Consider the following 13,824-nt stretch of genomic DNA (forward strand, 5'->3'; position numbering starts at 1 on the left):
TAATATTTAAATGTACACCGTAAATTTTGTACCAGCATTATAGGGCTTGCCATGTGCTTGCACGCAAAACTTCATTCCTATTATGTGAAATGTTAAATAAATATGTATTTGTATAGTGATCATCAATTATAATTATATACTGGAGGTTTTGAGGGAGATGAAACACCTTTGTAACTTTTCCGTTAATTTTTGTAAGGGATTTTATAGGTAAGAAAAATATCTAATAAACACGAAATTTAATTTATCTTACCTATTGTCTTGCTCGGCAATTTCCTCAAGTTTTTTGCGGAACAAAATATCTTCTTCTGTTTTGTTGAAGAACACTAAATGTACACTTTCGCTGAAAGTAGAAAAGAATTATTTAGAAATTTCGCTCTACGTCGGAAGCCAGTTGGACGATACGTCGTGGGAAGCGGAACGAAAAAACAGTGTAAATAAAAAGGTGTGTTTCATATAAAATAAAGCTTCTATGATATTCTGTATGTATTCTATGAAAGCCATTAAATTGTGCGCGTTATCTGCGCTTCATCCTCGTCCGGTGTATCTTCTATTGCCTACTTGTTAATGCCAGTGAGTAACTATAAAAAATAAGGTTAAAATAAGGTAAATAGCATATTGTTTGCTTACCATCTAGGATTTGATCTGGTGAGCATGAATTTCACTAAGCCCAGCATTGGCGTTATTCCCGTACCGGCTGCTAATAAATACATTTTCTTTACTCCCTTCAGCTGAAAAACATTAAAATAATATAGAGTACACTCACTTTTGTATCATATGTATAAATACATATTATAGAACTTATTTACTTTTCGATAGATAGATATAATACTCTTTATATCACGGCGTGCGTAAATGGACGTTTTACGCACGCTTCGCGTGCGCAAAACCCCCGTTTCCGACCCCGTAATATAAAATTTTATACAACACGCGGACGAAATAGTACATTACAATACGAGGACGAAAAATTTTTTTCTGACAAGTGTGAGTTTGCAGGCCGAGCCGCAGGCGAGGACTGCAATCACACGAGTCAGAAAAACATTTTTCGTCCGCGTGTTGTATAAAATTTTATATTACGGGGTCGGAAATTGGGGTTTTGCGCACGCGAAGCGTGCGTAAAACGTCAATTTACGCACGCCGTGATATAAAATGTTTTTCTGACTCGTGTGATCGCAGTCCTCGCCTGCGGCTCGGCCTGCAAACTCACACTTGTCAGAAAAAAATTTTTCGTCCTCGTATTGTAATGTACTATTATTGCACACTTACAGTAGAATTTAAACAATAAGCAATATACATACACAAGTCAAGCAGTATGCAATAGGCAGTCTTGTCTTGTCTCTTCCAGACAACCTTTGCATGAAAAAGAAAAGAGGGACAAGCGAAGAAAGAAGGATAGTGTGCGCGAAGTTAGAGTAGCAATATGTTATGAAGGATAGGATACAAACAATTAGTCTTAAAGCAATTATATGTTGGAATCAAATAAATACAAGCAACAGAAAATTATCAAAAAACATATACAAACAACGACACGTATACCGATGAAAAATACGAAAACGAGGTGGAAAATCATAGTCATTGACTTAAAGGAAAGCGTATAAGTAAATAATATTTATAAGAGGAGCAGTACAGTGAGAGCATTTCAGCATAAATTAATTGGGACGTGGAACCACTTAAGTTTAGTGTGATACTTAGAAATAGTCATATTTGCGAAAGCTAACTCCTAACAGTATACCTACATAAATTTAAGACAGTCAAGTTTATTTAATTGCGTCTCAGCAATGTGGGTAAGCACCCATTAGTGTCAAGTATTGGTAGAAGTAGACTGAGCAATTATTATTTTAATGGGGAAAGCTAAGCCCTTGTTAACGTTGTTTTCAGAGGTCAAACACTTATGTCTACCGCGCTTGGCAAGTGCGAATAATAGACTTCAATTCCTTTGAGGACTTTTTTAGAACTCTCAGGCGTGTAATCCTCACAATGTTTTTAAGTGTTTTGGACACATAGTTTAAATATCAAAGGTGCATGCGTAATTCGAATTTTGGTCCTTCCAATTGAGATGCCGAGTTTCTTACCGCTACAGTATCATCAACAAAAGTGCAGAGGCCTTAACTATTTTAAATTAAGATATTTCAACAAAACAGGTAAAAAAAATGAAAAAAACGGTTTGTGTAACAGAATCCTAAAAGTTGTTGACCTCTCCAAAGTTGATTTTTTTCTGTATTATGGGGGGCTTTCGAAGCCCCGTGGCAGTAGCCCCGTCTGCCTTCCCCCAAACCTAGCACTGCTTACAACAATGTATTACCTTGTTCAGCTGAAAATTCCCGTAAGGCCCAGAAACAGTGACGGAATCGCCAACTTTTAAAGACGCGAGGTGCGGCGACAGTGCTCCCTGGTCATATCGCTTCACTGCAAGTTTGAGTGCACTGAACTCATTTGCACTGTCATCCCACGTATCTCCCACTGGCGTGTACGACCGGACGCAATCTGAATCTGAAATCATTTTAAAACTAACACATAAAGGCTCCAAAGTGGTAAAACCCTTTTTGGTACGTCTCCGGCACCACCACTACATCTATTACTGGCCCTATTACAGCATTACCTATTATGCCCTGCGTTCTGGATGGTAGGTGTGGTACGGGAGACTTACTTTTCCGAGGCGTTAATCTTACGCTTCGCAACGCATTTGTGGGCGACAGCAGGTTGCATTCTGTCGCACAATGCACTGCATTCTATATTGGTATCATATAAAATGTTTTCAGAGAATAATACCATAAACAAAAATGTTAGACACCAAAAAGCTATATTTTTTATAGATTAAATTAAATCTATTTTGTTTCAAAATTGACTGGATCGAATGGAACTATGATTAAAACCTCTTTAGTTGTTTGACGATCGTCAGCTCTAACTAGGAATAGACTTGGAGTGGGGCTCCAACTACAAAGGAGCCGATAATCTTCAAACTTGGCTTTGAAGTTTTCTTGTTATTCAATGAAAGTTTCACTTTATTTTTTTTAAGCTTGTTACCTAAGTTTGTTTACATTTTCATATACTAATACACCTAAGTAGGTCAGTAGTACGATAGATCCAGGATAGTTCCGGGGAGGTACCACCGTCACAACCTATTACTATCGTGAAGCAGTTCTGAGTTTCAGTGAAAGGGTATGGATACCGGTTGATTTATAAACCAAATAACCATAAATGATATTCCTATTAATATTCCTGTGACCATCTTAGACCTCAAAGGTGGTATGCATCTAAGGTCATCTTCAGGTATTTTATTAGTAGCCGTTTTAGCAAATCTTGCGGCATTTACCTATTAGCCAACTACATATAAATATTAGATGTCGGTATTGTTACAATTCACTTTCATAGGTCATTTTTCTGAAACCAAACTCAGTAACTTCAAAATAACTTACCATTAGTTTTATGATGTACCCGAACATGGTGTCCTAAGGGTACAACCACTGGTCCCGGGAGCGGCGCGAGGGCCAGCAGAGTGGTGTCGTGGGACACCGGGCTCACGTGGACCACGCGGCATTCCACCGTGCGAGGTGACGAGATCTGGGTAGCTACTCCGAAGACTGTCTCACCACAGCCTTTCCAGATTTTACTTTCTGACTTATGTGCTATTACCTGAATCGAAATAAAGCCATATTACATATATACCATGTTGAAATAGAGCGATTTCCAGTGAATATAGATAATAATATGTAGTAGGGATACACTTCATAACAAATGCCTCAATGTAAAAACAAGGTTCCTACATCTATATTCGTTCAATCAGTTCTTAGATCAATCAGTTCTTAGATCATCAAAGGGTGTGAAATTACATTGGGGGTGATCATCTTTAATTTCTTAGGAGTGTAACGGATCTGTTTTCGGGTTCAAATAGAGCCTGATCTATATGGAATTACAGATATTTATCATCAATTAATCAACAATTATACGAAAATTAGAGATGAGTATAATCTCGTTGGGCAAATTCTGTTAACAGTTTTTCTCATTACATTAGCGAATAGTTTTAATGAGTTTCACAAGTACCTAAACTTACCTCTAACTTCCCGCTCTCAGAAAAAACTCGCAGTTGCAGAGGCTCCTTCAAACTTTCTTCTGGCACTAACTTCACTGTTCTAAGCCAGCTATTAGTCGCGACTTCGATCAAAAGAGCTCCGTCCGTAAGTCCTGCACATCCCCCAGGATTAGCTAGCTGCCCCGTGTATATTGAAATCGTCAGTTTCGTCGAAGTTTGAATCCAATCAAAGCGTAATGGAAGTGGCGTGTCCTCGGAAGTTTTCTGTACATTTTTTACGGGACTCGATCCAGCTCTCCGGCTTATTGAAACGGGAAGATCGCTGGAGTGGATTAAGCTTTGCATGATTTTACTTGGGGGACTGCCTTTGACGTTCTCTTCGCTTTTGGCGGTAATTTTTTTTCTAACAGGCGTGATACAATTTGCTAAGTTCTCCATCGATTTTCGGACTAGCTCTTGGGCTTTAGATGGTTCTCTGAGGCGATCTGATTTGGGAGACGGATTGGCTGGACCAAAGAGTTCGTCGGCGTCAGGTGCATCGAACCTGAGAGGTCCGACGAGACATTTAGCTAAGAGAGAGTCGTAATTAACCCAGGGATGTATTTTGTCAAATAATTCCGTTGCGTCTATACCAGCTCCGCGCATTAATTCTTCGGGTCCTGTAGAATCAGAAAGTTAAATGTAGTTTTTAGTTTTCGTGTGACAACTATGAAAGAAATATAAATTTTACATTAAGGAAGTGATAAATAAGAGTCACTTAGATTTCGTAACCTTTTTACTCATATATGTATATTTAAAAGTTTAGTAAATAAGTATATTTATTTTTGACTTACCTCCGGGATGATAAGGCAGGTAGTGAGTGATATTGTATACTCGTCCACGTATTGCTAGCCAGGCGTCCTCTGAAACAATAATATACTTGTGTTAATTGACGCATCTCTTCAACAATAGGATTTCCTAAAATACATTGTAATAATTTACACTTGGCGCATTTTCCAGCCAATAGCGTAAAGGGCAGAGTAGATACTTGCACTCTTAATTAATTTAATTTTAATTTTAATTATTTATTTATTTTTCTTATACCTAGAATATGGTACAAAGGCGGAGTTAATGCTATGAGCATTCTCTATCAATCAACCTTTAGGTCAAGCAGAGATCAGCGAGGATTTATTATTAGTTCTTTTGTTATATGGATGGATGAAATACTCATAATATTACGTCAGCATTTTGCAAATAAAAGTTTTATCCCGATGTATATCCCGATGAATAAATAAATAAATAAATAAAAATAGATCTTCAAAGATGCAGGAAGTCTACCAATCTGTACTGGGCCGCGTGAGTTATGGCAAAAACCTTTCACTCTTCTAGACGAGAGGTGTCCAGCAGCGGGACACAAGCCAGTTGATGTTCAATCAAACCACGATGATACTTACTTTGTGTATTATGAGTAGCGAGTTCAGCTGGGGAGATTGGTCTGATACGGCCACCGACGCCAGTGAGGTCCTTGCCCGAGTTGCCCAGCCGGATCCAGTCCATCAGACTGTGGCCAGGTTGAAGAGCACATTTGTTACGGGGGTTGCCTGTAACAAAAAAATAAATCATGAACAGGGTAATTTGTGGAGACATCACATCTACGCAAAGAAATCCAAAATAAAGTTTATTCGATAATTTCTTAATGTTATATTTATTTTTAGTCTCCATAGGTATGTACAAAATTGCGACAATACGAGTTATTTTACTTGTGTAGTAACATCTGAAGGTGGTAGAACCCTTTGTGGTTCGACTCCGGCGGCACCACCGCCACACCTATTTCTACCTAATAACAGCAGTGTTAGGCGCTGCTGTGTTCCGTTTTGAAGGGTGTGGTAAGGGAGACAGACTTTTCCGAGGCGTTCCAGCTTAGTCCTCAGGAGTAGCGGCGCATCTGTGGCCGACCTCAGGTAGGAATGTCTAATGTTATCTGGGGTTGATTACAGATGTCCAAGAGTGGCAGTAGCCACTTAAAATCAGGTGGACTGCATGCTCGTCTGCTACTCCAATATTGTAAAAAACAAATGTTTTCTATATCTTTAATTGGTACTTGCGACACACATCTAGAAAGTGAATTAAATGTTTTATGGAGATTGAAAATTGTTGTTTTAGTATTAAAAATTAAGTTCATAGAACTCGGCACAAAAAGGATCTTTGGACTTTAAACTACGAAAATGAAGTGTTATTTGTTTTAGGTACAAGTTTGACTGGTAAAATGGAATGATTCGGACTGACTCGTTTTAATTACTTGACTGAAAAAAAACATAAGTAGAGAGAAACTACAGAAATAACCGTCGGTCCCTTAAATTGTGCCAAAACCTTTAAAAGAATTAGGATCTAAAAGAAAATGAAAAAGTCATCAATGGAATCTAATTAATTCCTTCCAAAGCGAGCGAGGTTGGAGCGAGCTTGGGACATTTTCGGTGACGAGATCCGCTGGCTTCAATTTCATTATTAAATTATTTTTTCTTTTTAGATTCCACGTAGACAAGTAGTTAATTTTGTTAAAAAGTCAGCTTACTTTTAATGTTTATTTTTTTACGCTTAAGATAAATGTTACTTAAATGATTTTTCATAGATGCATTAGTTGAGATGACCCATTTCAGTTTAGTTGCAAATTCTATCTTAAAGATTTCGTTACCGATAATAATTTTAAGATCTAAAGCTTACCTTTTGTAAGTTTATGCTTAAATTATGTCGTGAGGGAACTGAGGCATATATTTTTGTTCTTAGAAGCTTTGATCTGTGATCGGCGCAGAAAACGTGTATACATACTTAGGTAGTAGAAGAACTTATAATACTTATATGTGAAGCTATGACGTCTATAAATATATGTGGGCGCGCCGGTAGGTAGATCTACAATGGTATTTCGATTCAACTAATTTAACCAATATTTATAAAAATATAGTTAAAATAATTAAATGAATAAGCGTTAATGCCACGATAGTAACAATAACACCCAAGCAAAACACCAAACAGTTCAGAGCACCACCGTGCCGTGCCCACTATTGGACAACTTCTGATCTGTTGACAGTTGCGCGCCCCTTTTTTATACCATGATACAGGTAGCCAATTGTTAATACGGAGCGGTAGTTCGAAATTAATATCATGTGATTTTAAAAACGGAATATTTATATATGAAATGAAGCATTCTCCCACATATAGTATGTATCGTGAGGCTCAAAGCTGCTTAATTATATCCTTTATTAAACAAGCACCTACTTAGAGCAACCCTTTGGGATGTTCAGACGATTTATTTGCTACATTATTTCAATAATAACACTGATGTATTAAAACACTGTTTGTTTTATTGAATTGACTAATTAATCCTTAATTAGACACTGCAAAAAATTGCCTTACAAAATATATTCAATGTTCGTACGGCTAATAATAATAGATAATAGTAGATACCTATATATGTTTTATACCTTAGATTTTTAGTTTTATAAATTTACCGGGATCCGACGATTACAAATATTATATAATAGGATGCAAAATGTGCCACATTTTAATATTGACATTAAAAACTTGCTTACCCACTTACTATGTCATTAGTAAAAAAAATTGCAACCTCTCGATAAACTTATAACGAAATACGATATAAGTTGAATTAAGTATTAAATACTTGATGAAAAACTGAATAATAGCAAGTTACTGGTAAAAGCTTTAAGAAAGCGTGTAAAAAATAACGCAATATAAAAGTTATAACGTTAATGATCCAACAAAGTTTACGAGAGATGGAATTTGTTAGACTTCTTTTTCATTAATATTAAGGAAAAAGTTTTGTTATAAACAATCGCGATCTTAATAAAAACAATTTCCAGAATTCCTTTATTACATTCACAGGAAATTTAATTATCAAAACACTTTCACTTGCGACGGAAAAATAAAATTACATTTTAGAAATTTTGAACAAATGACAATGATGAAGATTGAAGACATATCTAAAAAATCGAATATAGAGTTTGCGAAGTGCGTTATTTAACTATATCGGACTTATCCTTATCTGAAGTAGGTATCTAGAAATAAGCAGAATAAAGAACAGTGTATTATCCAGGCTAAAAGCTTTAATTTATAAAATGGCACCTCTATTACGTTAAATAATAATACGCATTTTATATATCTCCATTTGTACGTGAAACGAAGTGCCAAGATACCTACGAGTACAGTTACGCCTGTATGATACATTTTCTTAATTTCTCGAATTCTACGATAAAAGCTACTTTCATAAGTCAGGTCAGGGTTGAAACGTTTCAAATTTAATATAATTCTTAGACATTTTTATGAGTTTTCTTTTTTGGTATAGGAAATTGGGACAACAAAAAAATCATTTTCCATTTTTTCTCAATTCTACACAATATGCATTAATGCCATTTATCTGTTCCATAATAACACTTTTAATTAACATCATCATTAACCATTAACCACAAATATTTAATAATAATTAATCATTAATGTTATGTTTGGTGTGGTGCCATTTGCGTTTTTATGGATATAAACATTACCATTAGGCAGGTAGAATTACAAGAAAACGGATTAACGGAAAGAGATGTTCACACAACCGTCTTAAATGTTTCCGGACCCTTGAATTGAAGACAATGTGCAAAAACATTAACGGTTGGCAAATTTACTGACATAATCCGGAAAATATTCCCTGAGGGCAGTCTACTGGGATGATCCGAGAAAAGATTACCGCCAAGCCCGTGTCTTCTTCATTGGAACGACACGACGTCGGCACGGCCACGGCTACGACATTAGCGGAAGCGTATTTATATATATATATTTATATAGCGTATATAACGGCATGTCAATGTCATGTCGACATCTCTGTAACACGTAACCATCCATGGTGCTTCCATGTGTCTATCCAACATTTTTCCTACGAAAGATCGACATTTGATAATTTCTCCATACTAGAAATTGTCAAAATTCGATCTTTGGTAGATAGAAATTAGATAGATTGAATATTAATATCGGACGATAATAAGTACCTTAACTAATTAAGACACAAATCACACTTCTAATCTAATCTAATGTAACATCTAAATTGATCTAAAATGATTGAAATATTGTCAAAAAAATTGACGCTGTCGTCGTGTCGTGTCGTCATAATAAAGAGCCCTGTGTGAGTACGTGTATGAATTGGAAAACATGAAACGTTACACAGGTGCCTGCCCCTATTTGATCCCCTTTCCTTCAGAGATAATATAACAAACGTGCGCCGTGAACTCGTAATAAAAGATCGCTTAAGGAAATACGAGTTCTCGGCGTTTTCGAAAATAAGCACGTACTCGGCTTTTGGTGTTTTGTTCTTCAATTTATTGGATTTGTTTAAGTCACTTAGTCTTATATATATAATGTTATTTAAATGGTATAGCTTGTTTTTGTTAGTAAGTTTTGTTTTGTTTTAATTTTTGGTTTTATATTCTTGAAGTAAAAGTATCAAGTTAGCCCCGGAATACCTTTCTGCATAAACCATAAACGACTATAGACGCTTTCTACACTCACAGCCCCACACTAGGATTCCCTGTGTCGTGGGTGCCATGGACACACACATAGACAAATACACAAACACCCAGACCCAGGAACAGAAATCTAAATAAACTTTACTATTGTTAAGTGGTAATGTGGTGGTAATGAGGTGGTAAGGTAAAATGAGATATTTATCCAACAATCCTCATGGGTCGCATGGAACACATCTGTGATTGACTTTAGGTAGATCAGGCAAGTAGATTCTGGTATTACCAGAGGATTAACATAAAATTGGTATTTTTTCTGGAGATTGCTAATAATTCATTATGTAAGTGTGATTTAAACTTTTAAGATAGATATCGGTAGATGACGTGATGAACCATTTTATATGTTAATCATAATAAATAACATCACTTGGTTTACTTTAATTAATTTGATCTACGATTTACTTTCTTAATTAAAGTTTTATATACTCGTATAAATACGACCGCATTATAATATAACATTACAACGTAATACATAGAACCCAATCCCTTTGAGAGTTGGATATCTTTGGAAGATTTCCCCCATGTATACAGGAATTTTCTAATAGCACATATGAACCTATAGAAGTATAGAGTATTATAGACTGTTAGGCTCGTGTCAGAGGCGATATACCATTTATTTACGTGAAGGGTGATCAATCATAACATTACATCATAAAACTGTTAATGGGATTTATGATGGGAATTTTGTTCGTACGTTTAGAGGACGGATATTCTATTCAGAACTGTTATGATGCGGAAGTGGGTTTAATTTGATATTAAAATTTCATCGCAACTTTGGAGCCGAGTGGTTACATATAGTTATTTACAGGTACCTCAAAACTTTACATACCTATTTATCAGGCGATCCTCTTAGCCCTCAAAAGTAGCAACGTATCTGTGATGTGGCTTTAAGTACAACCGTTCTCCTATATGGAGCTGACTACCATGACGTTCTTTTACTATCCATCAAATGGACCATATAAATGTTACCTTAGTATTAAAAAAACTAGAGATGCGCCGAATATTCGTTTGGTATTCGGTATTCGGCGTATTCGGCATCTTTTTTGCTATTTGTATTCGGTCGAATTATTCGGTTTTGGTGCCGAATATATTCGGTTCGACTATTTCTATTTTCTTGTATACACGACATGGTACAAGGACTAAAACACAAAACTTCTATAAGATTTATGTTATATTATAAGTCAAACTAAAATCCTATGAAGTATGTGTTGAATAAATCTAAAAAAATAAAGTTATCAAACTTCAAATCAACAGTTATTTTGAAACCTCAAGTCAACACATTTATTACTTAATCTAGTATAATCTAGTTAGTTAGTATAGTCAACATTTATTTTTAACCTTAAATAAGTATTTATTTTTAAAACTCAAATCAAAATTTTAAAGGGTTAATGAACACACATAACTGGTAAATTTATAATAGAGAAATGGTAAACCGAATAATTCGGCCGAATACTCGGTTCGGTTAAGGGTAAACCGAATATTATTCGGTATTCGGTTATTCGGTGAAACCACTATTCGGCGCATCTCTAAAAAAAACTCTCTTCTACATTCAGGATTTTTGGATGATTTCAAAGAACCCTCTGTAGTTCGACTCCGGCGGCACCACCGCCACGCATATTTCTGCCTAATAACAGCAGAGTTATAAGCTGCTGTGTTTTGGATTAAAGGGTGTAAGGGAGACATACTTATCCGAGGCGTTCCAGCTTAGTCCTCAGGGGTAGCGGCGGATCTGTGGCCGACCTCAGGTAGGAATATCTTATCCTATCTGGGATTGATTACAGATGTCCGCGGCAGTAGCCACTTACCATCAGGTGGACATGAAAAATATGTATTATGTGTTTATATAGTAAGGTATCACGGTTACTAAGGTCTGATAGTTTGATGTCAGCGCATCTCAAATTATAGAGCACTTTATGCCATACCACGCCGTTGACATTTAAGATTCTGCCTGCTTATGGTAACCGTAATAGTTTCCGCATTTATGATGTGACATGTTAAGCGATCAATAACTTGTGTTTTATTTTTCGTATTAAATTTTGTAGACTTTAATGAGTCAAAATCTCATAAAAAGAAACCAGTTAATCAAGAATGTGTAGGATGTTGTTACAAAATGTAACTGAATATAATTTATACAGAAGTAGCAAATAATTAAAGATTAGGCAAACCCCCGTTGGTAAGTGGTAACTGCCGCCCATAGACATCCAGGGCCGGATTTAAGGGAGGGCAACCTTTTACCTTTATCTACATTACTATGTACAAACATGAATACTAGAAGAATCTGCCTGCGTTTCATAATAAAATATTTATTATGAAACGCAGGCAGATTCTTAATAAAATATTCATAATAATAAAATATTACATCTCATAATAAAATATTTATAATAAAAACTCGACTGAAAAAATTGTTCATTTTATTCGGAAAATAATTTGGGGCCAGGGGGCCACCACTCCTTTGTTGCCCCAAGGCCTCTAGACCTCTAAATCCGGCCCTGTGGACATCTAAAATAATCAACCTAGATACGATTCGAGACTTAATTAAGGTTGAACGCAGATGCATTGCTACCTCCGAGGCGTAAATTGGTTAGTGACCAATGGGTCAACCTGGTAGAATATGGCCAAAATTACTCTAAATCGGGGAGACCCGGACCTAGCAATGGGACAGTGATGTGTAGACAACAGGTGATGGAAAAAATATAAATAAACAGACGCTTTAAAAAGACGTTTTCTATCCTCACAGCCTCCCACTAGGATTCCCTGTGGGTACCATGAACACACACAAAAACGAATACACAAACACCCAGAACATAAATCTGAATTCATCATTCAGATATGTGTCTGGCCGGGGATCGAATTCGGAAACTTGTGCCCCAGACCGGATGGTAACCGCTCCGCCACGCGGCTCCTCATTAATTTCAAGTCGTCAATTATTTTCTATATAGACATTATAAGATGTAACACACAAAGAAAGTAATTATGATTGATCGATACTAATAAAAGGAATTCTTCCTTAATCTCTAATTTGTACTCCGATCCCTACCCAAAGGTTTGATCAAAACTAAAGTAATCAAGCGTTCATTACACGCAATTATATCGCTTTTGCTGTTGACTTAAGAGTTATAATAGTTTGGCAATCTGGTCTGATAGGGATGGAATCAAACAGGCAATATTGAACTTTGGTTACTTTGAATAATGGTAGGTTTGGGTTAGCCAGGATATCGGTGGTGTTATTGGTAACGTCGATATTACGTGGGTTATCTGTAATTAACGTGAACGAAATTCAATTTTGTTGGAGTTTCCGTTCGACCGTCCACGTCTGTTTTGTCCGCGGTTCCGTCTGTTTTTCAGGTTTTAGGGTACCGCACCCCAAGCGTAAAAACCATAATCTGTCAGTCACAGGGTTCTATCTTTTGAATTATTGTATGTAGAGCGACACTTGAAATTTTTACTGTGTATATTACGATGGTCGGTACAAATATATGTTAAATATCTCAAAATAAAAGTTTGAAATAAAGGTTATATGTTTAAAACGGTAACTTTTGGGAGTCATATATTAAATTTGTATACGAATCGCTTTTAATCGGGTATCGCTACATATTATAAGGTGTAAATTGAATTGAAAGAAATATTATTGTTACTGTTATTACATTCTATGATTTTCGCATGTTCGACGTAAATTATTGTTACATACTATGATTTTCGCGTGTTCAACGCAAATTATTGTCATCAAAATTTAGCAGGAACAGGAAATTTGAACTAAAATTAACAGGAAATTCAATTTTGTACCCGCTCGCTTCTAACCAACCGTTCAATGTATGATATTGGCTTTTATCAAAGGTAAGTTATTGTGTAACAATATAATTTGACTGCAATAATGTTTTACGATGGAGAAAATCGAACCTTATGTCCACTTGATGTTGAAGTAGGCAAGTAAATTAGGAATTTGTATCTTGTATTTAAATAGTGACTAAGACTAAATATTTGCATGATAAAAGAAGTTCCGGCGGGATCGGTGTGGCTTACATTACGTTATATTTCTCGAGTATCACAATAAAAGAAATAGAGAGAGGGAGATATCTACACTAATATTATAAAGAGGAAAACTTGTTTGTTTGTTTGGTTGTAATGAATAGGCTCAAAAACTACTGGACCCGTTTTAAAAATTCTTTCACCATTCGAAAGCTACATTATCCAGGAGTAACATAGGCTATATTTTATATGAAATATATTTGATAAATAGATTTTAAGGCA

General features: G+C 35.9%; 1 protein-coding gene across 3 annotated transcripts in view; it reads right to left on the bottom strand.

Annotated features, from left to right (window-relative positions):
• Window positions 1-13,824, bottom strand: part of LOC140754173 (cytochrome b5 reductase 4) — a 104,108-nt gene that overhangs the window by 1,395 nt on the left and 88,889 nt on the right. For all 3 annotated transcript variants that reach the window (XM_073089125.1, XM_073089127.1, XM_073089126.1), the window contains 7 exons: window positions 5,461-5,607; window positions 4,861-4,929; window positions 4,049-4,686; window positions 3,414-3,630; window positions 2,300-2,487; window positions 628-728; window positions 251-340 (listed from right to left, as the gene is read on the bottom strand). In XM_073089125.1, coding sequence (XP_072945226.1) covers window positions 251-340; window positions 628-728; window positions 2,300-2,487; window positions 3,414-3,630; window positions 4,049-4,686; window positions 4,861-4,929; window positions 5,461-5,607 — 1,450 coding nt within the window. The remainder of the gene's footprint in view (window positions 1-250; window positions 341-627; window positions 729-2,299; window positions 2,488-3,413; window positions 3,631-4,048; window positions 4,687-4,860; window positions 4,930-5,460; window positions 5,608-13,824) is intronic.

This window comes from Epargyreus clarus, unplaced genomic scaffold (assembly GCF_041222505.1).
Source record: "Epargyreus clarus isolate Ecla_fem2 unplaced genomic scaffold, WU_Ecla_fem_2.2 ptg000027l, whole genome shotgun sequence".
Lineage (NCBI taxonomy): Eukaryota > Metazoa > Arthropoda > Insecta > Lepidoptera > Hesperiidae > Epargyreus > Epargyreus clarus.